Source organism: Oenanthe melanoleuca, chromosome 11 (assembly GCF_029582105.1).
Source record: "Oenanthe melanoleuca isolate GR-GAL-2019-014 chromosome 11, OMel1.0, whole genome shotgun sequence".
In the NCBI taxonomy this organism is placed as follows: domain Eukaryota; kingdom Metazoa; phylum Chordata; class Aves; order Passeriformes; family Muscicapidae; genus Oenanthe; species Oenanthe melanoleuca.
Window position 1 is genome coordinate 9,086,542 of NC_079345.1, and position 20,788 is coordinate 9,107,329.

General features: G+C 39.9%; 1 protein-coding gene across 3 annotated transcripts; it reads right to left on the bottom strand.

The window, feature by feature from the left end:
* Positions 1-1,583: 1,583 nt before the first annotated feature.
* On the bottom strand, positions 1,584-18,352 carry DUS2 (dihydrouridine synthase 2). 3 transcript variants are annotated; one of them, XM_056500754.1, is made up of 16 exons: positions 18,280-18,352; positions 17,203-17,342; positions 16,318-16,363; positions 15,529-15,620; positions 14,568-14,611; positions 13,988-14,048; positions 12,684-12,731; positions 12,252-12,317; positions 10,606-10,676; positions 10,128-10,214; positions 9,858-10,026; positions 8,799-8,920; positions 5,995-6,138; positions 5,236-5,323; positions 4,555-4,628; positions 1,584-3,364 (listed from the first exon to the last, which is right to left on the bottom strand). In XM_056500754.1, exons 2-16 carry the CDS (start codon positions 17,323-17,325, stop codon positions 3,127-3,129), a joined length of 1,473 nt encoding a protein of 490 aa, XP_056356729.1. In that variant the 5' UTR covers positions 17,326-17,342; positions 18,280-18,352; the 3' UTR covers positions 1,584-3,126. The 3 variants fall into 3 exon arrangements, with proteins under 3 accessions (XP_056356729.1, XP_056356727.1, XP_056356728.1); XM_056500752.1 differs by lacking the exon at positions 18,280-18,352 and adding an exon at positions 17,621-17,928; XM_056500753.1 differs by lacking the exon at positions 18,280-18,352 and adding an exon at positions 17,621-17,928 and having other exon boundaries at positions 12,684-12,727; positions 13,984-14,048.
* Between the last annotated feature and the right edge of the window lie 2,436 nt (positions 18,353-20,788).

Consider the following 20,788-nt stretch of genomic DNA (forward strand, 5'->3'; position numbering starts at 1 on the left):
GTGCTGAGAAGGGAACACACATGATAAATACAATTATCCTATGTGTGGAACTGGTTAGGATGAATTGAATTATCAAAGTAGGGTAAGTCATCATACATTAGTTGTAACAGAGTTACAAGGAATGAAAGTATGTAACAGTCATTAAATCACAACATTCTGACAAGCACATACATACATACATCTATATATATATATATACATATAAACATATATTTGCACACGAGTGCAACTTTTCTTTGGTTCTTCCTGAAACTGATCAAAGGTGTCACTTTCTAGCCATTTGCCAGAATCACAGCCCTTCTATATTTAGCATTAAAAGCTCATTCCAACAGAGTGACTCCTCACTCTCATTTCCACAGGCTCTGTTTGGCCTATCCATAACTACAGCACAGACAACCCCATTAATGTGTACAACTGGTGCAGAGAGCTAACAGGAGTAAGGTAACATTGCAACCATGTAATAATTTCAGGAAGGATTTGAAAACATGCAGTTATTAGAAATAAGAAACATCTCCCCCACTAACGTTTAGTCCCTACTTGATTTAATACACACACTTTGCAGACCAGTGCTAACACAGAATTTGTTTCACTCACAGTAAACTATGCAGCCAGTTTTATCCAACTGTCCATCAACCAAGCCAAGGCACATATTCTGTAACATGAGTAGTAAAGCACCTCCAGGCTGGTACTCACACAGCCTGTGCTAAGGTATCTATCTTCAACTACAGTTACATGTGAATTTTTGACAGCATCCTGCAGAAATCTGCTCAGATGTTCAAATGAACTGGACACTCACCTCCCATCACAACCCTGTGCTCTGAATTGCATGGAATCATTGGTTGGAAGGAAGCAACATGAAAGTCTGCACAGTCTGTAGCTCATCAAGGAGGCAGAAGGATGCACATTCACATGACATGACAAAATACCAGAAATAAAAACCCTCAAGGTACAAATACTGTTATGAAGGCCTTGGCTCCTAAATTGAATGATCCCATCTCACTTCTGTAAGAAGTTCAAGTCAGCAGTGGCACACTTTCTCCTGAGTAATTTTTTGGGTTTTTTTTCTGAATCAAAAGAGAAATAACATGCTTCTCATGACTGACTTAGCTATGAACTCATCCCAATCCACTGTAACTTCTACTGATCCACAGTAATTGCAGCCATACAAGTCTACACTGTACTTAGGCACCACCACCTGTACTACCCAAAGATTCAATCTTCCTTTTACACTGACAATAATTAGGAGACTAAGCCAGATCCTTCTGTGTGGCAGGACAAGAGTCAATGGGCACAAATTGAAATACAGGATATTCCATGTTGAAGAAAAAAAACCCCACTTTTGCTTACCTTAAGGGTGCTCAGACACTGGATTGAGCTGCCAAGAAAGGTTGTAGAGTCTCAATCCTTGAAGATGTGCAAAACCCAGTTAGACATGGTCCTGGGAAACCTGCCCCAGTTCACCCTGCTCTGAGCATGGGATTTGGACCACACAATCTCGAGAGATCCTCTCCACACTCAAATATTCCATGATTCCATTACATTAGACATTGTAAACCACACTGGTAGCAGGACCTAAAAACTACTTTATTATTATGGCTCCAAATAGTTCTGACAAAAATAAAATACCCAAATAGAACTTATAATAGGAAAAGGGCTACTTCTGAAATTTCCGATTAATACTGCAAATTTTTTTGGTGTTTCAGAGTAAAACTGTAGCACTAAAATGATATCAAATGTAAACATATTAAAGTGCATTTCCTGCAATGTACAAATGGAACAAGAAAGTCTTCCTTCTTCCCAGACTCTATAGATTTATTTTAAATTAGTCTAATCTAAACAGCAGACGTTATCTGATGAGATATTGTTCTTCCTCTTTAAAAGAATGGTTTAATTTGGCACTATCACTTCAGGAAAGAATAAAATTTTTAGATAGAAAGATTCTTTATGGATTACAACCAAACTAACTGTATCTTGTACATTCTTTATACAAAGTACTTTAGAGATCATGGCATGATACATCTCCATCATTTTTCTTTCAGACCAGAGCTGATCATCTCAAGACCTGTTGAGGGAAACCAAGCTACCATTTCAATAAACTGTTAATAACAGAAATGTCTAAATTCTTTTGCCATTCTTTTGAGAATTCACAACTCAAATTTAAATCAGACAAGCTCAGTTGAGTTGCCATGCATCAGACAGGGTCTGTATCCTTCCTTGGCATATAGCATTTACTTACAGTTTACTAGGAAGTTGTGATGATGGAAGACAAAGAAGAGAACATGGGCCTTTGATCAAGACCCCTGTATCACCAAACAGCTGATTACGAGACAAACAAGGTCATATTTCAAGAACATACAAGGCCATATTTGGATGGCCATCACTGCAAGTAATCTACTTGTAGACATTTACAAGGACTTTCAAGTTCAAAAGACAAAAAACTCAAAGGGCCTTTCAACAAAGTCATTGCTACCAGGCTTGGCTCCAGTTCCTTACTGGAAAGATACAATTGTTAACACCTAAGACCAGGAAAGGATGGTTAATTCTACTATCATATTTCTGAACAGTAAAACATAGTAGAAATTATCACAGAAGAATGTTATATTAATGCTTGTCTTACAATTTTTAAGTCTTTCTCTTTGCAAAAAAACCTTTTCTTGATACATGGGAGGTTTAAACAAAGCTTGCTAAACATGCATAGAACTCAGTTCGCACAACCACTTCTATTTGCTATTAATTAATTTTCCTACATTGATTTTTATGATTAACTACACAGTTTCAATACACAGTTCCATTCCTCTGCTTGTGGATGATGTATTAATATATCTCTTACCAACAAACTGTAGACTTATTAAAAAATGAAACCAATGACAAAATTGCTTTGAAAATACCTGATATTTTTAAAAAGTTTATTACTGGGATTAACTTCTCCATGTTCTTTAAAATCAAGTTCCTATCTGAAAGGCACCATAGGGACAGTGAGTGGTGAACAGTAAACACCTCAGTGGCATTTTTCACAACTGGGAAATGTATCTGTCTCTGAGAGAATCCAAATGAAATGTGAACAGCAAGATATACAAATAGGAGCTCATTTGTATCTGCATAGGCATGAAACCTCTAATTTCCATGCTATCGTGGCATCTTCGGCACAGCCATGTCAGAAGTTTCTTCAATAAAATTTGCTTTTTTATGGGAAGGCTCAGCAGGATCCTCTCCATGGTCTCTGCTAATCAGGCGCTCCTGGTCTCCCCTCTTGCGTTTGGTAATCAGGTGATTTTCTCCCTCACAGAGCTTTCCCTCTGGCACACCCAAGGTTCTCAGACAGACAATAGCTGCAGCCTGTTCTGCCAGTTTCTTGGACTTGTCCCTGAAGAGCAAGCACACAGAGCACATGTAAAAGTAGAAACTTAGGTCTCTACATTGCCAAGAGACAATCTCCTGTCTCTGATGCAACATCATGAAACAAACAGCATTTGTAGCCATGTCACAGCAGAGGAACAAAACAGGTCAGCTTCAGAAATTATTTCAATCTTGCTAGGTGTCAAGTGTTGATGCATCACTCCTGATGCAATATTCCTAGAAAATCTGTCTCTATCAGATCTTGTCTCTCAAACACTTTCCACTGCAAAGGTACACAGTCAATGTGTTTTTGGCCCACACAATCCTCAAGAAAGGTAACTTTTACAAATCTGATCACTGAACAAAACTGAAAGATCACCTTTCTTGAAAGGGGCTCAGGTGTAAGTATACTCTCTGGCAGAAGTACAAGTTCCTTGATATTCCTTGAATTGTCCCATAATAATAAAAATTCTGTCAGTTCTGAGAAAGACTGCACATCACACATTTGTGGAAGTCAGTATTTGAAAACATATTCTTCTCAAAATTTCGTGTCAGCTGAGCATAACTTGCTAAAGTCTCTGTACAGGAAGGCTGCAAAGCAGTTCTGTGCACTTGTCCTGTCTCAAATGTTCAATGCTGAGCTCCAGCTTTGCAGTTAAATCAAGATCACCATAGGTGCAAATGCCTCAAGTCAACTCCAGTATTAATAGATGATTGTATAAAATACCATCATGAAACTTTAGAGCAGCCCTGGATGTAGCTGTTAATTAACTGTAATCTCCAAGAACTCAGTGTACTGTCCTTTGCTTCACTGGATATAGACACTTAGTCTTGACTTCTTATTGGGAGTGGATCTGTTGTAGTGGCTGAAGACAACCTTCTCTAACATTTCCCTCTGCCTTCCTTGGCTTCTTTCTGAACTCATCACATACAGAATGGTCACCTATTTTCTCCCCTTCCAATACAACTTGTGGACTAACACAAAGTGAATTAAATTCTATAACTGTTTACTAGATTATACCAGTGCTTACTTCCTCTTGTCACATTCAATTCTCAGAAGTTTTTAATCCTTTCTCCCTCCTAGAAGTAGCTTTAGGAAGCACCTTTTAGTAGACTTTTATCAAACTTTTATAAACTAGAATACCCTTTTAATGTAAGTTTTTAAGCAACATTTCAGAAACAAAAATCCAGCTGAAGAACCCATGAAGGACAGCTTACCACAGAGTTGATCGGTATTTTCGGTCAGCTACTGTCACTACTGAACAGAATAATCTATCCAGTGGTCTTTGAACCTGTAGAAACAAAGAAGTAAAAGGGAAGGGGCAGTCAAAAACCAGTCATATAATTTACAGAAGAAACATTCTTCACAGGTATAAAGACAGGAATAACAATTAACACAACTTTAAAATTTACTCTAATTCACCACAAATTTCACCGTACATATTCAACATTATAAAAATTAAGAAATTGTCCAAACTGCAAATATTTTTGCCTTACAAAAGTTAAAAGTAGTCAAATAAGGTCCCCATGTAACCAAACAGGTGCTCCAATCCCATACAATTCCTACCTTTAACAGTGTGCAACAACAGAGAAAACATTCCAAGCCTTAATACTTTACTTCAGAGAAGTAGCAAAAGAAAGTCAGTCATGGGCTCCTGTATAACGACTAAGAAGTTCCAGCAACTTCTTTCACACATGAATCAAAAGCAGACTGACTTTATTTTCTAATAAAATAAGCTGCTATTTTCATACCTGTGTACATTATCATTTCTGTAGTTGCTTTCTGAAAGAGCTACACCAGACTGGGAAGCAGAATTTCTCACTACCTTGAATCCTAAAATATTTAATTTCATATACACAGCAGAGGAAGAGGTTTGAAAGGGTTTTTCACTGACTCACAGTTTCATAAACAGGCTGAGGATGCTTTTCTTTCCTACACCATTCCAGAAGATACATTTTTGGAGTGAGCTGTGGCGGATATTCTCGCCTAGACAGAAAAATTTGTGGTCAACAACTGTGTACAAAGTTCTATTTTAAAACAGACAGTGCTGCTTATTGTATTACCAGTTATTTGAGGTTTAATTTTAGAGCTCAAATTATGAAAAAGATGCTTCTTCCTCATTAGGTAACTCAAGTAATAGCTGTGACAAAACATCTAAAATAAAATCTAAAGTTTTCTATTAATTCTTCCCGAACATTTACATCCTGTAATAACACAGCTAGAGAAAAGATACTTACTAGAAAGGAGATTCTAACTAAATATGTGACAGAAAAGAGAGATACAGTTTGGTACTGCTTATTATAAGCACCAATTAAACACTAGTAGAAAAAAGGAGAAGCTGCTTCTGTTACGAAGCAATAATCAAATGAAAAAAGGGGAGGAAATGTAGGAATTTATTCAGTTACTGACACAGAATTACAGCCCCTTGCACATGGCAGAAGAAAAAAAAATTATAAAATCTGTATTCAGTTCTCAAGAAGTCAGGTAATACAGGAAGAGTGGTGATTACACATTGATGTTCACTTACTGCTTCATAGGAATTCATTCAGTAAATGCCGTTTTGCAAATTATCATTTTCAAAATACTGTTAAGACTGTCAACCTCACAGTTGTCATTCAGAGATGCAAGAGAGTGAAAAACTTGATTTGCATGCTTACTTGTCAAATCTAACAGCCATTTTTATTACATCTGGATCTTCCATTTGGTCATCTTCATCTTGTGTCTTGGTTTCTAAAGATGTTTTCTTTGCTTCAAAAATAGCTGTGATTTTTTCATAGAAGTCAGCCATTTCAAAGACTTCACTATTCAAACAGAATTCCTTTATATTAGAGATCAGTTTATAAATTTTTGTGTCACATTATGACAGAGAAAGAAAATGTAGAAATCAATTGTGTTTACAGCATATGTTAAGAGTACAGAGAACTAAGTGGAAGTTTGGCTGTATTCTGCACAGTGTGACATTACATTGCTTCAATTCTTACCAGACATCATTGAGCTACAAGTAGAAAAAGAATGTTTTGATTTCCAGGACTACATATGCAATTTGTAGCCTGGAAATGCAGGCAGAATCAGTCAGAAATACAGGTGTTGCAATGTTCAAGTTATTAGCTCTTTTAATAAGTTGGAGTTGGATGAATCAGCAAACAAACACCTCAGAGTGACTCCTGGTACATCAGCTCCACAAGGGCAATAATAGACAAAAGTTGGAAAAAGATTCTTCTTCTAATTACAGTGATTAAAAATACTATAAGCAATAAACACTATAGCACCCAAAGCCCTCAAAATCTTAGATTTTCTGACTTCAGAGTAGTATTCACAAGCCCAAATAAAGAGAAGAAGCAACAAGGATTTTAGTCAAAGGCAAAAAGCCTCAAACCATTTTAATTTTCAAATTTATGGCAGGCTGGATCTACTTTGAAAAATTGAGACTATTGATTTTCTGCAGATGATAATGGCAATAAAACCTGCAGCATGAAAGAAACTTTTACTTTCTGTTATGAGGATGCTGGTTGATATGGGGCTGTTCAATGGCAAAATGAACTCTACCCCCAAAGCCATCTCCAATGCACCAAGCAAAAAAGCAATGAAGCTGAACAATACTAACTTATGCTTCTAAGGGAAGGCAATTTATTGCATACTGCTGTGTAAATGTTTTGGGGGAAGAGCAGCAGGCAGTTCTCTTGCATTCAGCACTGAGATTAAAGCTCAAATGGCTGTAACCCATCCTCACCACCAGGAGACAGCAGAATTATGCACTATTCTGTCTCAAGATAAACTGGTGCATTTTTAAAAAGTGAATGTTCCTCAGTTATTTGGACATGAAACAGGTTGTTCAGAACAGGGGTTAAAAGACCAAGTTTTCTGGCAGAAAGCAGTTTCATAAATTTTCAAAAGGCTCTCTCTGTCCCACTCTCCTGCACACACATTGCCTCAGCCCATTTCGAAGTTGATATTGCATCACATTGCACAAAAATGAGACAACAAAAATTTTGGAAGCCCCTAAAAAATTGTTAGGCATAGCACATAAACCCCATTGTTTTACACTAGATCTCTATCCAGTGTTTATGTGTATGAACTGTGAGACCTCTAATTACCAGTGTAACACTGTTACTTTACAGTATTTATTTTACATACGTTATTTTAGTATTCATGCAGCAGAAAACACCACCAACCTTCGGGCTAAAACTTCAATAAAGTTGTAAAAGAGTTCCAATCTGCACTATATCTTTTTTCCTAAACTCAAAATCCATAATCAAAATAGATACTCTGTTAGCATACTAAAAGGTGTTAAATTCTTTAAGTTATCAAAGTGAAAAGTAACTTGCAAAGTTTAAATGTTTTTCATGGATTCCACTGCTCCTTTAAGAATAATGAACTGTAGCTTCCCTTATATATGCAATACAAATTCCCTTCATTGTACTGTAATGTAATAATCATGGACAGAATTATTTATAGAAAGCCAAAATTGGTACAGGCAATAAAATGGCAAAAGGATTGCAGGCATTTCAATTCATTTTGAACATGAAGAGAACACTGATTAGGGTTTGCTAGAAACCAATAAATTGTTTTTCAAAATATTTCAAGTTTTCAACATTTCCATGCATTTCCATACACATTAGATATCAAACAGTTTCAGACTGTTGATTTTATAAAAAAAACAAGGAGACTCTTCCCCTCCCTTCTATCAGAAGGATAACTATAAAACACAACATATGGATATGATATGCAAGCTCAGAGCTTTATTTTGTTCAGTTTGGGATGTGTCCAAATCTGAATTCCCCAAATTTTGTGCAAAATCTTTAAGCAACACCCTATTTTATGGTTTCTTTCAATATTTTTGTTCTTTCATTTCTGTCTGTCCCACTGAAAAATTTCATCCAGTCTGTTTCAGATGTGCAGGACGACATGATTCTTTTAAGGCTACTATAGTTCCTCAAAAGGATTGCCACCATTCATTCCAGGTATGAAAAGCAGCAGAAAAAAAATCACATTTAAGTACCATAAACCAGACAACCCTGATACATAGTTTTGAGTTTCTAAGTGCTCATTTTAAAACAAATATGTTATTCCAGTAACATTAAAAAAATCCATATGTAAGACGGAAAGCTACATCAAATAAATATCCTTGGAAGAAGACAAGCTCCACAAAATTTCAGAGAAGCTGAAATTTTTCTTAATCACTTCATGCAAATAGTGGATAAATGCTGCTGTCAGTCAGTGAAGCACTACTCAAATTATTGTGCTGAATAAAGAGTTTTAGAATTAAAGATATAACATCTAAGCATGGAGGAAACCTGGAAAAGTTTATTCTGTGATTTCACATCTGCCATCTGGATTTTCTTGGGGGTTATTTTTGGGGTTTTTGCAACTTCTGACAGTGTGAAATGCCAGGCAATGCTAGACAGTGAAGTAGTGTGCAAGTTTGACAGAGTACAACTCCTTTTCTGAAGTCCATGCTTACCAGATCTCCTGTGTGGACTGTGCAGCATGGAGCTTCTTACCCTGAGTAGTTTCCAGCTGTTCTCTTAACATCTGACACAAGCAGTATTTAGTGTTGGTGTAGTGATTATCATATCTCACTGCCTGATGGAAAGAGACAAAGAATTCAAAACACACCAAACAAATTTATCTTCTATACTGCGCATGGTCTCTTGATGACTCCCACAACCATTTTTGAAAGGCAAACCACAGTGCAGTTTCCTCAGTAACATATTCAACACTACCCATGAATGTGACTATAATCTGATTATTTTGGCATGACTTCATGAACTAAAGTTCAACTGACTCATATACTTCTGAAGAGTTGACCTATTACTAGCAACGCACTGGTATTTTAGCAACTGGCTAATAGCGAGCTCAAATTAAAAAAAAAAAAAAAAGAATTTAAATTGATGACATGATCAAAGTTATAGATTTCTGACTAATTTCCTATTACATTAAAATTTTGTCTTTCAAATAGTGGATAAAACCTTATTTATTAGATGACTTGGCTAACAGTGCTACAGTACTACAATACAGCATTACTTTATTGACAAATCATTCCCTTTGCTTCCCTATTGTGAATACTTCTTGATAATATTTGTGAAAAGTAATTAATTTTTAAAAGTGAATGCAGGAGCAACCAAGCACTTACTTCACTTTTCTGTTCAATGTTGAAAATTCAATATTGTATATTGTATATAATAATCTGTGCAATTTGTACAACTGTGACTTCGAAAGAGTTGGACTACGTATTTTTAAATTTCTTGACATTTTCAGATAGCCTAGTAAGCCCCATAAATGTTCCCAAGAAACTAGGGCTAAAAAGCATATTTTCTGAGTACAGATTTCTGAACTTTTTTTTTTCTGAACAAAATCAGAGAAAACAGGAGTTGATTGCAGTATTCATGTCACATGCACGATGTTAAAATAACCCCAGAACCAATCTTTGAAATGAAGAGGAGTTAAGATACTGCAGTAAGATTTGGATTAACAAATCTAAACAATGTTAATTACAAGTAGGATCTTTAAAAAACCATACATATTTGATGTAATCTTGCATGACATCCTTCAAGGGGCAAAACCCATCTTTTCTGAAGATAGAGGGATTCCACATGGCAGCACGAGCAATCATGACTGATGAGGCAGCTGTTGCTTTCTCGAAGGTCTCAATGTCTGCATATTCTTTGATGAAGTCATGAGATCCTCCACTAAAAACAATATTAATACAATTAATCATGGTTCTTTTTCCCACACTATTAAATCTTAAGTACAGGCATCTGACCATAATGAGGTAATTAGTCCAACTTACTTTGCTATTACTGGAATGGAGACAGCTTCAGATATGGCCTTGATCACATCACAGTGGACAGGGTGCTGAGGCCTCTCCTCTTTCTTCCTTTCCAACAAACAAACAAAAAAGACAAGACAAAGATTTCCTGTGGAATTTATAGATCTCTAAACCACAATAGACATGACACAAGGATTATTGGGATATACTTGTTTCAGCTTATTTATTTTATATATTTGATTTTTTAGATACAAAGTATGCAAGATAATTTTAGTTCTATTTGGTCTAGAATAGAAAAAAATATTTAGGAAAAGAGCAGCAAGCAGTTCAATTTCCTAATAACTGAACTGATTTCCTAGAATACCCATTCAGTTAACAGTTGAAATCAAAACCACATACTATATTTAGAGTACAGAGTACACTCATACCAGTCATAGCATACTGTGCTACAGTCATCAACAAATTAAAAAGATCTCTTTCTTGCCTAAAATCAATTTACCTTCCATGGACTGCAATGGCAGCAATGCCAGTTTTCTCTATTCTCTTCACCAGGTTCACAGTATCCTCAACCTGAGGGATAAGACAGACTGACATGATTTTAATTCAAAGCAAAGATAACTATCATGTGACCATTGTACAAACAAATGCTGGAAGTTTCTTTTATCAAGAGGGATGTGATTCCTGTCTTTCATCAATAACACAACATGTGTAACCATTTAATATATACTTCAATTAAAGAAATACATGCTATGGAAAATAAAAGAAAAAATAAGAGTCCATTTTCAATGCTTCCTTGAACAAACTTTCTCAAATCAGGTAACATAATACTCTGTAGCAGGAGAATATTTTCCAATAGGTTTTCAGACTGTGAACTGAAAATGATTGGAACATTTGATTAGCAAGTCCTCTCTAATGGCTGTTCTGTAAATTGTAATTAAAATTCTTTTCAGTAAAAGGATGTCTTCTGAAATCAACCTAACGTGCAATCACACAACTATAAATATTCATCTCAGATGTGTCTTAAAAATGTCAACCAGCATCTAAAAAATTCTAAGTAAATCAAAAGGCCCAGTATATCTTCAAAGAGGTAAAATGCTCTTAAAAAGTAGAAATAAAATTGACACACTGCTGCATTAGCCTGTCATATGCATCTTTAGGGAAAGGGAGAATGAAAAAAAAAGGTAAGGCAAATTTTCCTTTCAAAAGCTGGAGGAATATCTGTGGCTCATCCCAAACATATCAGATTCAGTTTGAAAACTGCAACATGTCCCAGCTGGCAGGGATGCAGAGACAGAAGCTCACCTGCTGTTCTGATGGATGACATTATGCAAAACCAGCTTGAAACAAAAAGGAAGAGGCTCTAGGATAAAGGTGCCAGTTCTCTGATTTAATATTTCAGAATCAAAATGATCTTAGACTGGGTTACTGATTCTTTTCACACAAGCTTCATCTGTTTATCCCAACACATAAATGACTTCTGAACAAAGCTGGCTCAGGTACAGTTCATCCATCAATTGAAATATCTATTTAGGTCATATGCAATCATAGTACCTAGGCAAGTAATTAAATACCCAATTGTAAAATAATCAGTCTTTAAAAGAGAAGGCCCATCATCCCTTGGAGGTTTAAAAATATGTAGTAAAAAAGCAGTAAAGAAGATACATCAGCTGTAAAAAAGTCTGGAAAAAGACCCTGAAAAAGACAGATCCTGTAACTTCATTGTCTGTTCTAACTGCAAGAACAGTATGGAAGAAAAATTAGTCTGAAAGAACAGAAAACAATCATCTATTGGCTAACCCATGTGAAAAACAGGAATTAACAGCATCTACTAGCTGCTCAAGGGGTGCTGTCCTACACCCTTTTGTACCTCTATGACATAAAAATGACTTAGTTGAGATATTTAGAGGATAAAAGCTTCTGTGCCCTTGCACATCACAGAATCTGACAAGCCCACAGAGTCTCTGTGCACCTGCAGGTCAGATAACCATTTAGGCTGGGACAGCATTCCAAATAGAAATTGTAATTCCAAGTGCTATTTCACAGCACAGGCATACAGTGAAAGATACTAGAACAGCATATATTCTAACTGACAGTAAATCAGAGCAATTACAGCTGAACACTTCAGACAACAATTTATGTTCTTACTGAGGGCAAAATGCGGATTTTGCAGGTTACTGGTTTACAAATTCCTTTAACAAGGGTGGTCAATATCTGGAAAAAAAAAAAGAAGACAAAAACAAGATCATAACAATGGCATTGCTAAAACTCTCCTCCTTTCTCTTTCAAAAAAGAGTTAGAATAATGTAACACTGTTTACCATTCCTCTATAAAGAATCTCACAAGCTAGACAGACATACACAACCTGTAACTGAATATACAATTTTATCCAGTAGATACACTTTCAGTCTAAGACATTTTTGCTTTTACTTTGTTGATTTCAACTGGATTTTAAGAGAGGAATTAACTGCTGCTGGAGTTTCAACACTGCTTTTAATATAACATGACCAATGAACTCTGATAATTTCAAGTTACATGCATAGACATGTAAAACTTGCAACCCCACCAGGTGATACTTACAGACTCTACTTTGTCAGGATCAGACAGCAGGGCTGCTCCCATACCTCCCTGGGAAAACAGACAGAAGCTGTTACCCACCAGACAAATACATTTTTCAACTCAATTGTTTTGCCTAATAGCAGGCCACAACAAAAGCCCAATGTTATATTAAGGAAAAATGGCAAAATTTAAAATACAGGAGCATTAGTGAACATCTTGGTACAATATTTCTTAGACCTGTATCAGAATAAGTAAGCAGTAATTCAGGACATCAATTTGCTCTCATCACTTTAGGGAGCAGACAGGATTTCAGAAAGCTATTTTTAGCAAATATAATCATCCATTTTCCCCTCATTAAGTGACAGCTGACCAGATTTATTGTTTTAACATTACACACTACAGTTGAGAGGTCTTTAGGTCAGTACTTTCTGTCTACACACTACAATTTAAAAAAGAGACTAAGACAATTAAGGGCCTTTATTGAACAGAAATTATGTAAAATTAACGTAATTATGAACAATTTCATATTTTAGCTGTTCTTCCCACACTGTTTCATCTGCATACATAGATGCAGAGGCCAACAACTTTTTTGTACAAACTTTTTTGACCCAGAACAATTGTTGGAGAATAACTATACATCAGCAGTTGAACTTCTGATCTTCATCCTAGATGGATATTTTGGTGTTTTGTTCTTAATTACAGTTCTGTGAAGCATTTGACATAGGAATGGAGGGCCATGGTCTAATTTATTGATCCTTTATCTCTACACCAAGTGGCTTAACAGTCCTAATAATCAATTTGAATGCTCCGTTCTAGTCACAGATACAGGGCTAATTTAGAACTGCATGTGCTCTATTTAAAAAAAAAAAAAATCCAAACCAAAAGAACCCCAGGTTTTAACTGATCCATTGTCCACCCACTTAAAACTGACAAATAACTGAATTCAGCATTACTAAGTTGTGATTAGCTTTTGCCATCTATTTGCTCGGATGACAAATTGTGATTTCAATTTTTATTAAGGCTAGGCAGAACTTATTTCACTCACCCAACAAATTAATGACTTCAGAAAAAATATTAAAAACCGCTAAACAAATCACTTTATTTTATCTAGCCTTTAAGAATATAATTTTCTAACAATTTATGTTATTTTACTGTATTAGAGTCAAGACACCTTCTAGAGTGTTCTGTTTACTATAAAAAATTAAATTTAATTTTTCTCTGCATCAAAATTTTACTGCTTGAATTTGGAAACCAGACCATGTATTCCAGACTCCATACCTGCAAGACAAAAAAGGCTCATTTAAGAGTAATCAAAACCCACTTGCCTTGGTAGAATATTCTTTTGGGCATCCCATGTTGATATCAATACCAGCCACATCACTCTCTCTGAAAGAGAAGGGAAAATTAGAATATTTTTAGCATATTAGAACAAGAATCAAGAAACAGATATCTTTCCAGGTCATTTGTTCCATCATCATTAAGGCATAAATGAGAACTTAAGGTAAATTTTTAGCTTCTCACTTATTTAAGTTAAATATATAAATCTTAATGACAGTCTGAAGATCAGATTGTCCACAGATTTCAATGACCAGTGCTGTGCAGAAGCTGCATATATTCATCTTAAATACCTTCTATATACTTAATCCTATATAAAGTATATCCAACTCTAAGTTCACCACTATCACTACAGCAAGTCCTATTGAAACTTCCATCTATTTAAATGGAGGCTTAAAACCAGCTTTTTGAGAGCCACTTTTCATTTCTGCACAATACTTTTTGGAGGCTGAACTTTTCCTGATTCTATCAAGAGCTACCTTGATGCTCTCAATCATTAAAAAATAATTCCTCTGTCCAAAAAGTCCAGACAAATCCATGGTAGGAAGGGGGTGAGAGAAGATAACTTACACAAGCTTAGCTACTGCCAGGGCTCTCTCAGCATCTGCTGAACCCTGTTGGCAAAAGAAGAGGATTTATACTACAAAAGATCATCAGATTAATCAAATACCAAGGCTTAGTTGCACATGTGTACGACTATATTTGTTCTGAACATTTAGTACAGAGAGACCCCTCAGAGATACACTGGATACTTAAAACACTTACCTATATTGGAGTCAGCCACTGGATGATAAAAGGTGATATAAAAAAGGATCCAAAGGGTCTGTCTGCCCTCTTCCCCTGGAGCAATATCAAATGTCCCTAGCCCCTCAGATACCTATTTTAATGTTCTTAAGAAGCTCCACTAATAATAATTCTGCAGACTACAAGCAACCTACTTCCTACTACAACTGAAAAAGGTTTTTCTAGTATCTAAAGCAGACCACTCATGCTTCTCCCTCCCTCCTAGCCCATCATGTCTTGTCCTACAGATAGTGGTCTCTAAGAGCAAATTACTGTCTTTTTTTTTTTCAGCAGAGAGAATCTCTAATCCATTTGTGCAATGCTAATGCACAGATTAATCCTCTCTTATCTATACTAAACAATGCCATTTCTTTCAGTCTTTGCAGTGAGACTGTCTACAGGACAGTGCAAAACTTCAACATGTGATCAAACATCAGCACAATTTATTTTCCAAATCCATAAGTTTGGAAATATACCTAAGATACCTATTATGAAAACAAGCTTCTGCAGAGCACAGAGGTTATCTTAATCACATCTTTTGAAAAAAAACTGTAAGGAGAGCGTACAATGTAACATCTTGATTTGTATCAACAGCTCAGAAATTCTGCAACACATTTTGTGTGAAACTTTACCTGCCCCTGAAACACCAAGAAATTGACAGTCTGCATCAGGGAGAGCTGCTTTAGACTAATATCATGGCACTAGCACTTGTTTAACTTTGTTGTTAGAAGAGTATCTGGTTTCTTACCATTTGGAAGACCACACGTTCTCTCTCCCTTTCACAAGTTCTGAAAACAACTCTTTCATTAGGTGCAACAAAGTCCACTGTTTCTAGTACTTCTGTATGAAATGAGAAAGAGATAAAACAGACAAAAATTCAGTACAAATGTAAAAATTTTAAAAAGTCATATGACCATGTTATTTGTATGTAAATGAAGTGCCATCAAAGTCATTTGATTTTCTTTGAAAAGTATCAAAGCCCAATGACAACTCAGCCAGAATGAACAGTACTATTTTTGGGAAAGGGGCAGGAGGAGAGAGGAGATTTGTAGTGAACTTCTGTTTCCCAGCAGGGACACTGCAAGCAACTGTTTCTATGCCACTCAAACTGGGCCAGGTCTCAAAGATACCTTTTTAAGAACTTGCAGTGACATTCACATAACAATTACAAGTCCAGCCCATGCACTTCAAGTCAATAAATGAATGATAAACAGTGAGATCTTGTATGTGTTGCTTCCTCATTGCAGTAGAGGACAAGGTATGTATAGTACCATGTCACAAGCAGCTAACACTTAAAAAGACTCATGACTGGAAACTGTCTCTACTGCAGTTCAAACAAACTGAAAGTTTGGAACTATAGAGCAGCAGACAGGTCTAAGGCAGCACTTCAAAAGTTTGTTGTAAGACATAATTCACTGAGTTGTACTGATACATCACTATAAATCTCTAGAAAAATTCCTCAGAGAAATAATTACCCTTTCTCTTAACTAGAAAAGAGTCTTCTTACAGCTATTATCAAAAGAAATGCCATACTTACCATTTATAACCCTCTTACACTGCAGCATCTTTATGTCAATCAGTTCCTGAGGAGAAAGAATAAAAAAACTCAGTGAGTTGAATTGTTTCAGCCAGTCAGATCTAAACAGTTGCCCATTTTATTAAATAATTATCTAAAGAGACCAACTTCTCTGAGCAACCTGTCCCAGTACCTCAGTACCCTCTGGTTAAAGAACTTCTAATACCTCATCTCAAGCTCTCCTCTCTTTAGTTTAAAACTGTTCCCTCTTGTCTTATTGCTACCTGTCTTTGTAAAAAGTTCATCTCCCTCACTTTTTAAAAGCCCCCTCAATGAGGTCTCCTCAGAGCCTTCTTTTGTCCAGAGAGAACAACCCCAGCTCTCCCAGCCCGTGTTTGTAGGAGAGGTGCTCCAGCACTCTGATCATCACAGTGGCCTCCTCTGGGTCCACTTCAATAGCTCCACATAGTTCTTGCGCTGAGGACCCCAGACCCCATTTTCAGCTTTAAAAAAAGTAATTAAGAAACAAGAAGAGCAGTGCTGTGAGTAGAATCATATGGATGCACAGCAGAACTTAGCAGATGAGACACGAGGTCAAAGTTCCTTTAAAGTTCTGACTCTACTGGAAAAAAATAGAAAAATACTACCCTCCCCTCAAAAGTGGAAATAGAAGTATAACTTGAGGAAATTGTTATTGTGTTTTGTCTAATTAACTTACAGTTACTTGACAGCCTTAAAATATGGATTTGCCATAGCAGAGGAATGCTTTAATAAATAGAGAGTCTTCTTTCCTCATTTTTAGTGGAAAATTATGTGTAGAAAGAACAACTCATGTAGTGAAAAAGCCCATTTGTATTTTTCTTAACGTTATCAGATAAAACCACCTCATCTGCTCCTTCTCCGTACCTCACAGTACACGATATCGGCACCATAGTCCAGAGCAAGCAGACGCATTGGCAGCGTTCCCACCCGCACCATGGGAGCCAGGATCTTCTTTCCTCTAAAGCACAGCGGTGTGTTCACCGTCATCCCTGTCGCTGTACCACCTGGAAGAGAGCCCGGGGCACTGCCATGGGGTGTCATTTCCTGCCCGCAAACACAGATGTGCCCTCTGCCAGGCAGAGGTGTGTCAGGGCTCTCCGGGCAGCGGGGACCGGGCTCACCCGGCGTGAGGGAGCCGGGGGATGCTCCCGCCGCACGGGCTCCTCCCGAGCGAGGGGCCCCTCAGGGCCGCGGCGGCTCCCGCGGTGGCGGCGAGGGGAAGGCGCTCAGATGGCAACGAGAAAAGGGGAAAGAAGGGAGCGGCACCGCCCGCCGCACTCACCCTCCTCGCGTGGCTCTGCCGCGGGGCGGGGAGAACCGGGCCAGCGCCTCTTTCCGGCGTCATCGGGCAGCGCCGCGCCCCACGTGGGAGCCGCGATGGCGCTGGGCCGCGCCGGGCCCGCGCTCGCCCTCCCGCTGCTGCTGCCGCGGCGGCCGGCGGGCAGCGGGACGGCGGCGGCGGCGGGGAGCCCGCAGCCCCCCGGGGCCGTGGTGCGCATCCCCTGGGCCCTGCGGCAGCGCCTGCAGCGGGGCGCGCAGCGCCGGCGGCGCGGGCAGGCGGAGGCGGCGCCGCCGCGTCCCGGGAAGCTGCTGCTGCGGAGCCGGCGGCCGGAGCTGAGCCAGCCCCGCTGGCAAACCGTGGGGCGCTGGGAGCAGCCGCCGCTGGTGTCGGCGGGCTGGAAGCACCGGAAGGCGTACGGGGATTACTTCCAGCTGGAGCCCTCGCAGGAGGCGGCTCCCGCCCTGCAGGCGCCGCCGGCTGAGGCGGGACAGGGCCCGACCTTCGCCGAGCTGGGGCTGCAGCCGGCGCTGCTGGCCGGCCTGGAGCGGCTCTCCATCGGCCGGCCCACGGCCGTGCAGCGCCTCGCCATCCCCGCGCTGCGCCGCGGCCGCAGCGCGCTGTGCGCCGCCGAGACGGGCAGCGGCAAGACGCTGGCGTACCTGCTGCCGCTGCTGGAGCGCCTGCTCGGCCGCCCCGAGGCGCCGGCGGAGGCGGCGGGCCCGGCGGCGCCCCGCGGGCTGGTGGTGCTGCCGTCGCGGGAGCTGGCGGCGCAGGTGGGCGCGGTGGCGGCGGCGCTGTGCGCGCCCGCGGGGCTGGCGGTGCGCGGGCTGACGGGCGGCGGGGCCGCGGGCGGGCTGCGGAGGCAGCTGCGGGCGCCGCCGCCGGGCCCCGCCGTGCTGCTCGGCACCCCCGGCGCGCTGCGGGAGGCGCTGCGGCGCCGCTTCCTGGCCCTGGAGAGGCTGCGCTGGATGGTGCTGGACGAGGCGGACTCGCTGATGGACGAGTCCTTCGCGGAGCTGCTGGAGGAGATCCTGGCACACGCGCCGCTGGCCGCCGGCGCTCCCGGGCCGGCCGGTCCCGACGAGAACAGAACGCAGGTGGTGGTGGTCGGGGCCACCTTCCCCGCGGGGCTCGGCGAGACTCTGGCCAAGTTCACGGACGTGGGCCGGTTCGTCACCCTCAGCACCCAGAGCCTGCACCGCCTGCCGCCTCACGTCCGGCAGAAGTTTGTCCGCCTCAAAGGCCAGGACAAGCTGCCCGAGCTGCTGCTGCTGCTCAAGGAGCGCCCATCGTCTGGAGGGGCTGTTCTCATCTTCTGCAACAGTGCCAGCACTGTCAACTGGCTGAGCTATATCCTGGACGACCACAAAATCAAGCACCTGAGGCTGCAGGGGCAGATGTCGGCGGCTGCTAGAGCTGGCATTTTTGCCTCTTTCCAGAAGGGTGAAGTGTCTGTCCTTGTGTGCACTGACCTTGCCTCGCGGGGGCTGGACACCAGCAGTGTGCAGCTGGTGGTCAACTATGACTTCCCAGACACCCTGCAGGACTACCTGCACCGCGCCGGGAGAGTCGGCCGGGTTGGGAGCAAGGCAGCTGGAGCTGTGGTTAGCTTTGTCACCCATCGGTGGGATGTGGACCTGGTACGGAAAATAGAGACTGCAGCCCGGAAAAGGACAGGTCTCCCAGGAATGGACTCTCTTAATAAACCTTCACCTACAGGAGGCTGATTCAGGTTGCCAGGCATTCCCTGGTGGGGGCTTACCTTGTGGTCATTAAGGCAGAGTAAAAGAATAGGGTTGGGTTTCAGAACCAGGTGATCAGGTTAACTTTGTGCACTGTTCTGGAAGCTGCAGTATTCATTTGCAAAGCCATCACAACATGTAGCTTTCCCAAAGGAAACTAGTAAGTGAGTAACATAATGCTTTTGGAGAATATTGAAGAATTACTTACAGTTTACTTATTTTGTGACATAATTTAAATTCAAATCGAAATGAAAGTAAGTGTTTGGTATACAGCTCTGTTGCATTTCATTACTGCCCACCACCATCAGCTAACATTTGTTATTGAAACTTAAAAATTGCTACTGTGGTAGGAGAAAAAGTCTGACCAGTTAGAGACACAAAGGATGCTTGATTTTCTTGTGATGTAGCAGTTCATTCAGAGAATTCTAGACCAGATACTTGTAAAGTACGGTGGGAATGAGAAGGCACAATAATGCCTAAGGGTCTTTCGAGCACTTGATTTGTTATTTTATAGTTAGCATTCACTGAGAAATGGGATCTTGCTCCTTCATATTATATTAAATAAAACTGAAAAGCCCTAAAGTGTTTCCTGTACATTTTTTCTGCATACTGTAGTGACATGTCCAGTTTCTGAACTGACTGTAAAAAAACCAAAAAACTCCAACCCCAACACACCGAAAGATGTCTTAAATGAGAGAAGAGTGTTTACTCACAGGTTCTAGTGACTCACATGTAACAGAGTGAGTGATTTCTTTTGAATGTTGTGCTTTTGTCCTATTTTGATTCAAACCAAGAGAGTTGAAGTGAAGTTGAGGTTTTTTCTGCATCTAGCTGCTAGTTTGTATCCATGGTAAATAATCACACAAATAAGCATTTTAGCCCTGATTTCTGTTGCAGTGATTTGCCATAACCCTTTCTTTTAGTGGCTGTTTTTCTCATGCTACCCACTTCAGGGTGTGCAATCACTTGGAATGTAGAAATAGTAGATTTCTATTATTATTTCTACATTATGGTAAATGAGATCACAGCATTGGATCTAAATCTAGTTTGTAAGGAAATAATTCACTGGAGCTACTCTTGGTATACTGAGAGTAAAAGTTAAACAAAGAAAACTTGCAGATAGTCACCCAAGGATCAGGCAATGCATGTGATCTGTTCATATTGCACAGTTAAGGGGCTCTTAAAGGAAGTTACAAACTGCAGTAAAATTATTTAATACAATAGTTCCCAAGTTTTTGAAATATAGTGGAAGAGTGATCCATTTGGAGACTGAAGAAACCCATTCATTGCGTGGACAGCAAATAATTTGTAGTTTAACTTCTGTAACTCCTATTTTTGCAGTCTATGAAATTTAGCTCAGTCTGGATTGCAGCACACAGAAATACTAAATTAGACAACACAGTGAAATAATGAAATTCTTTCAGCC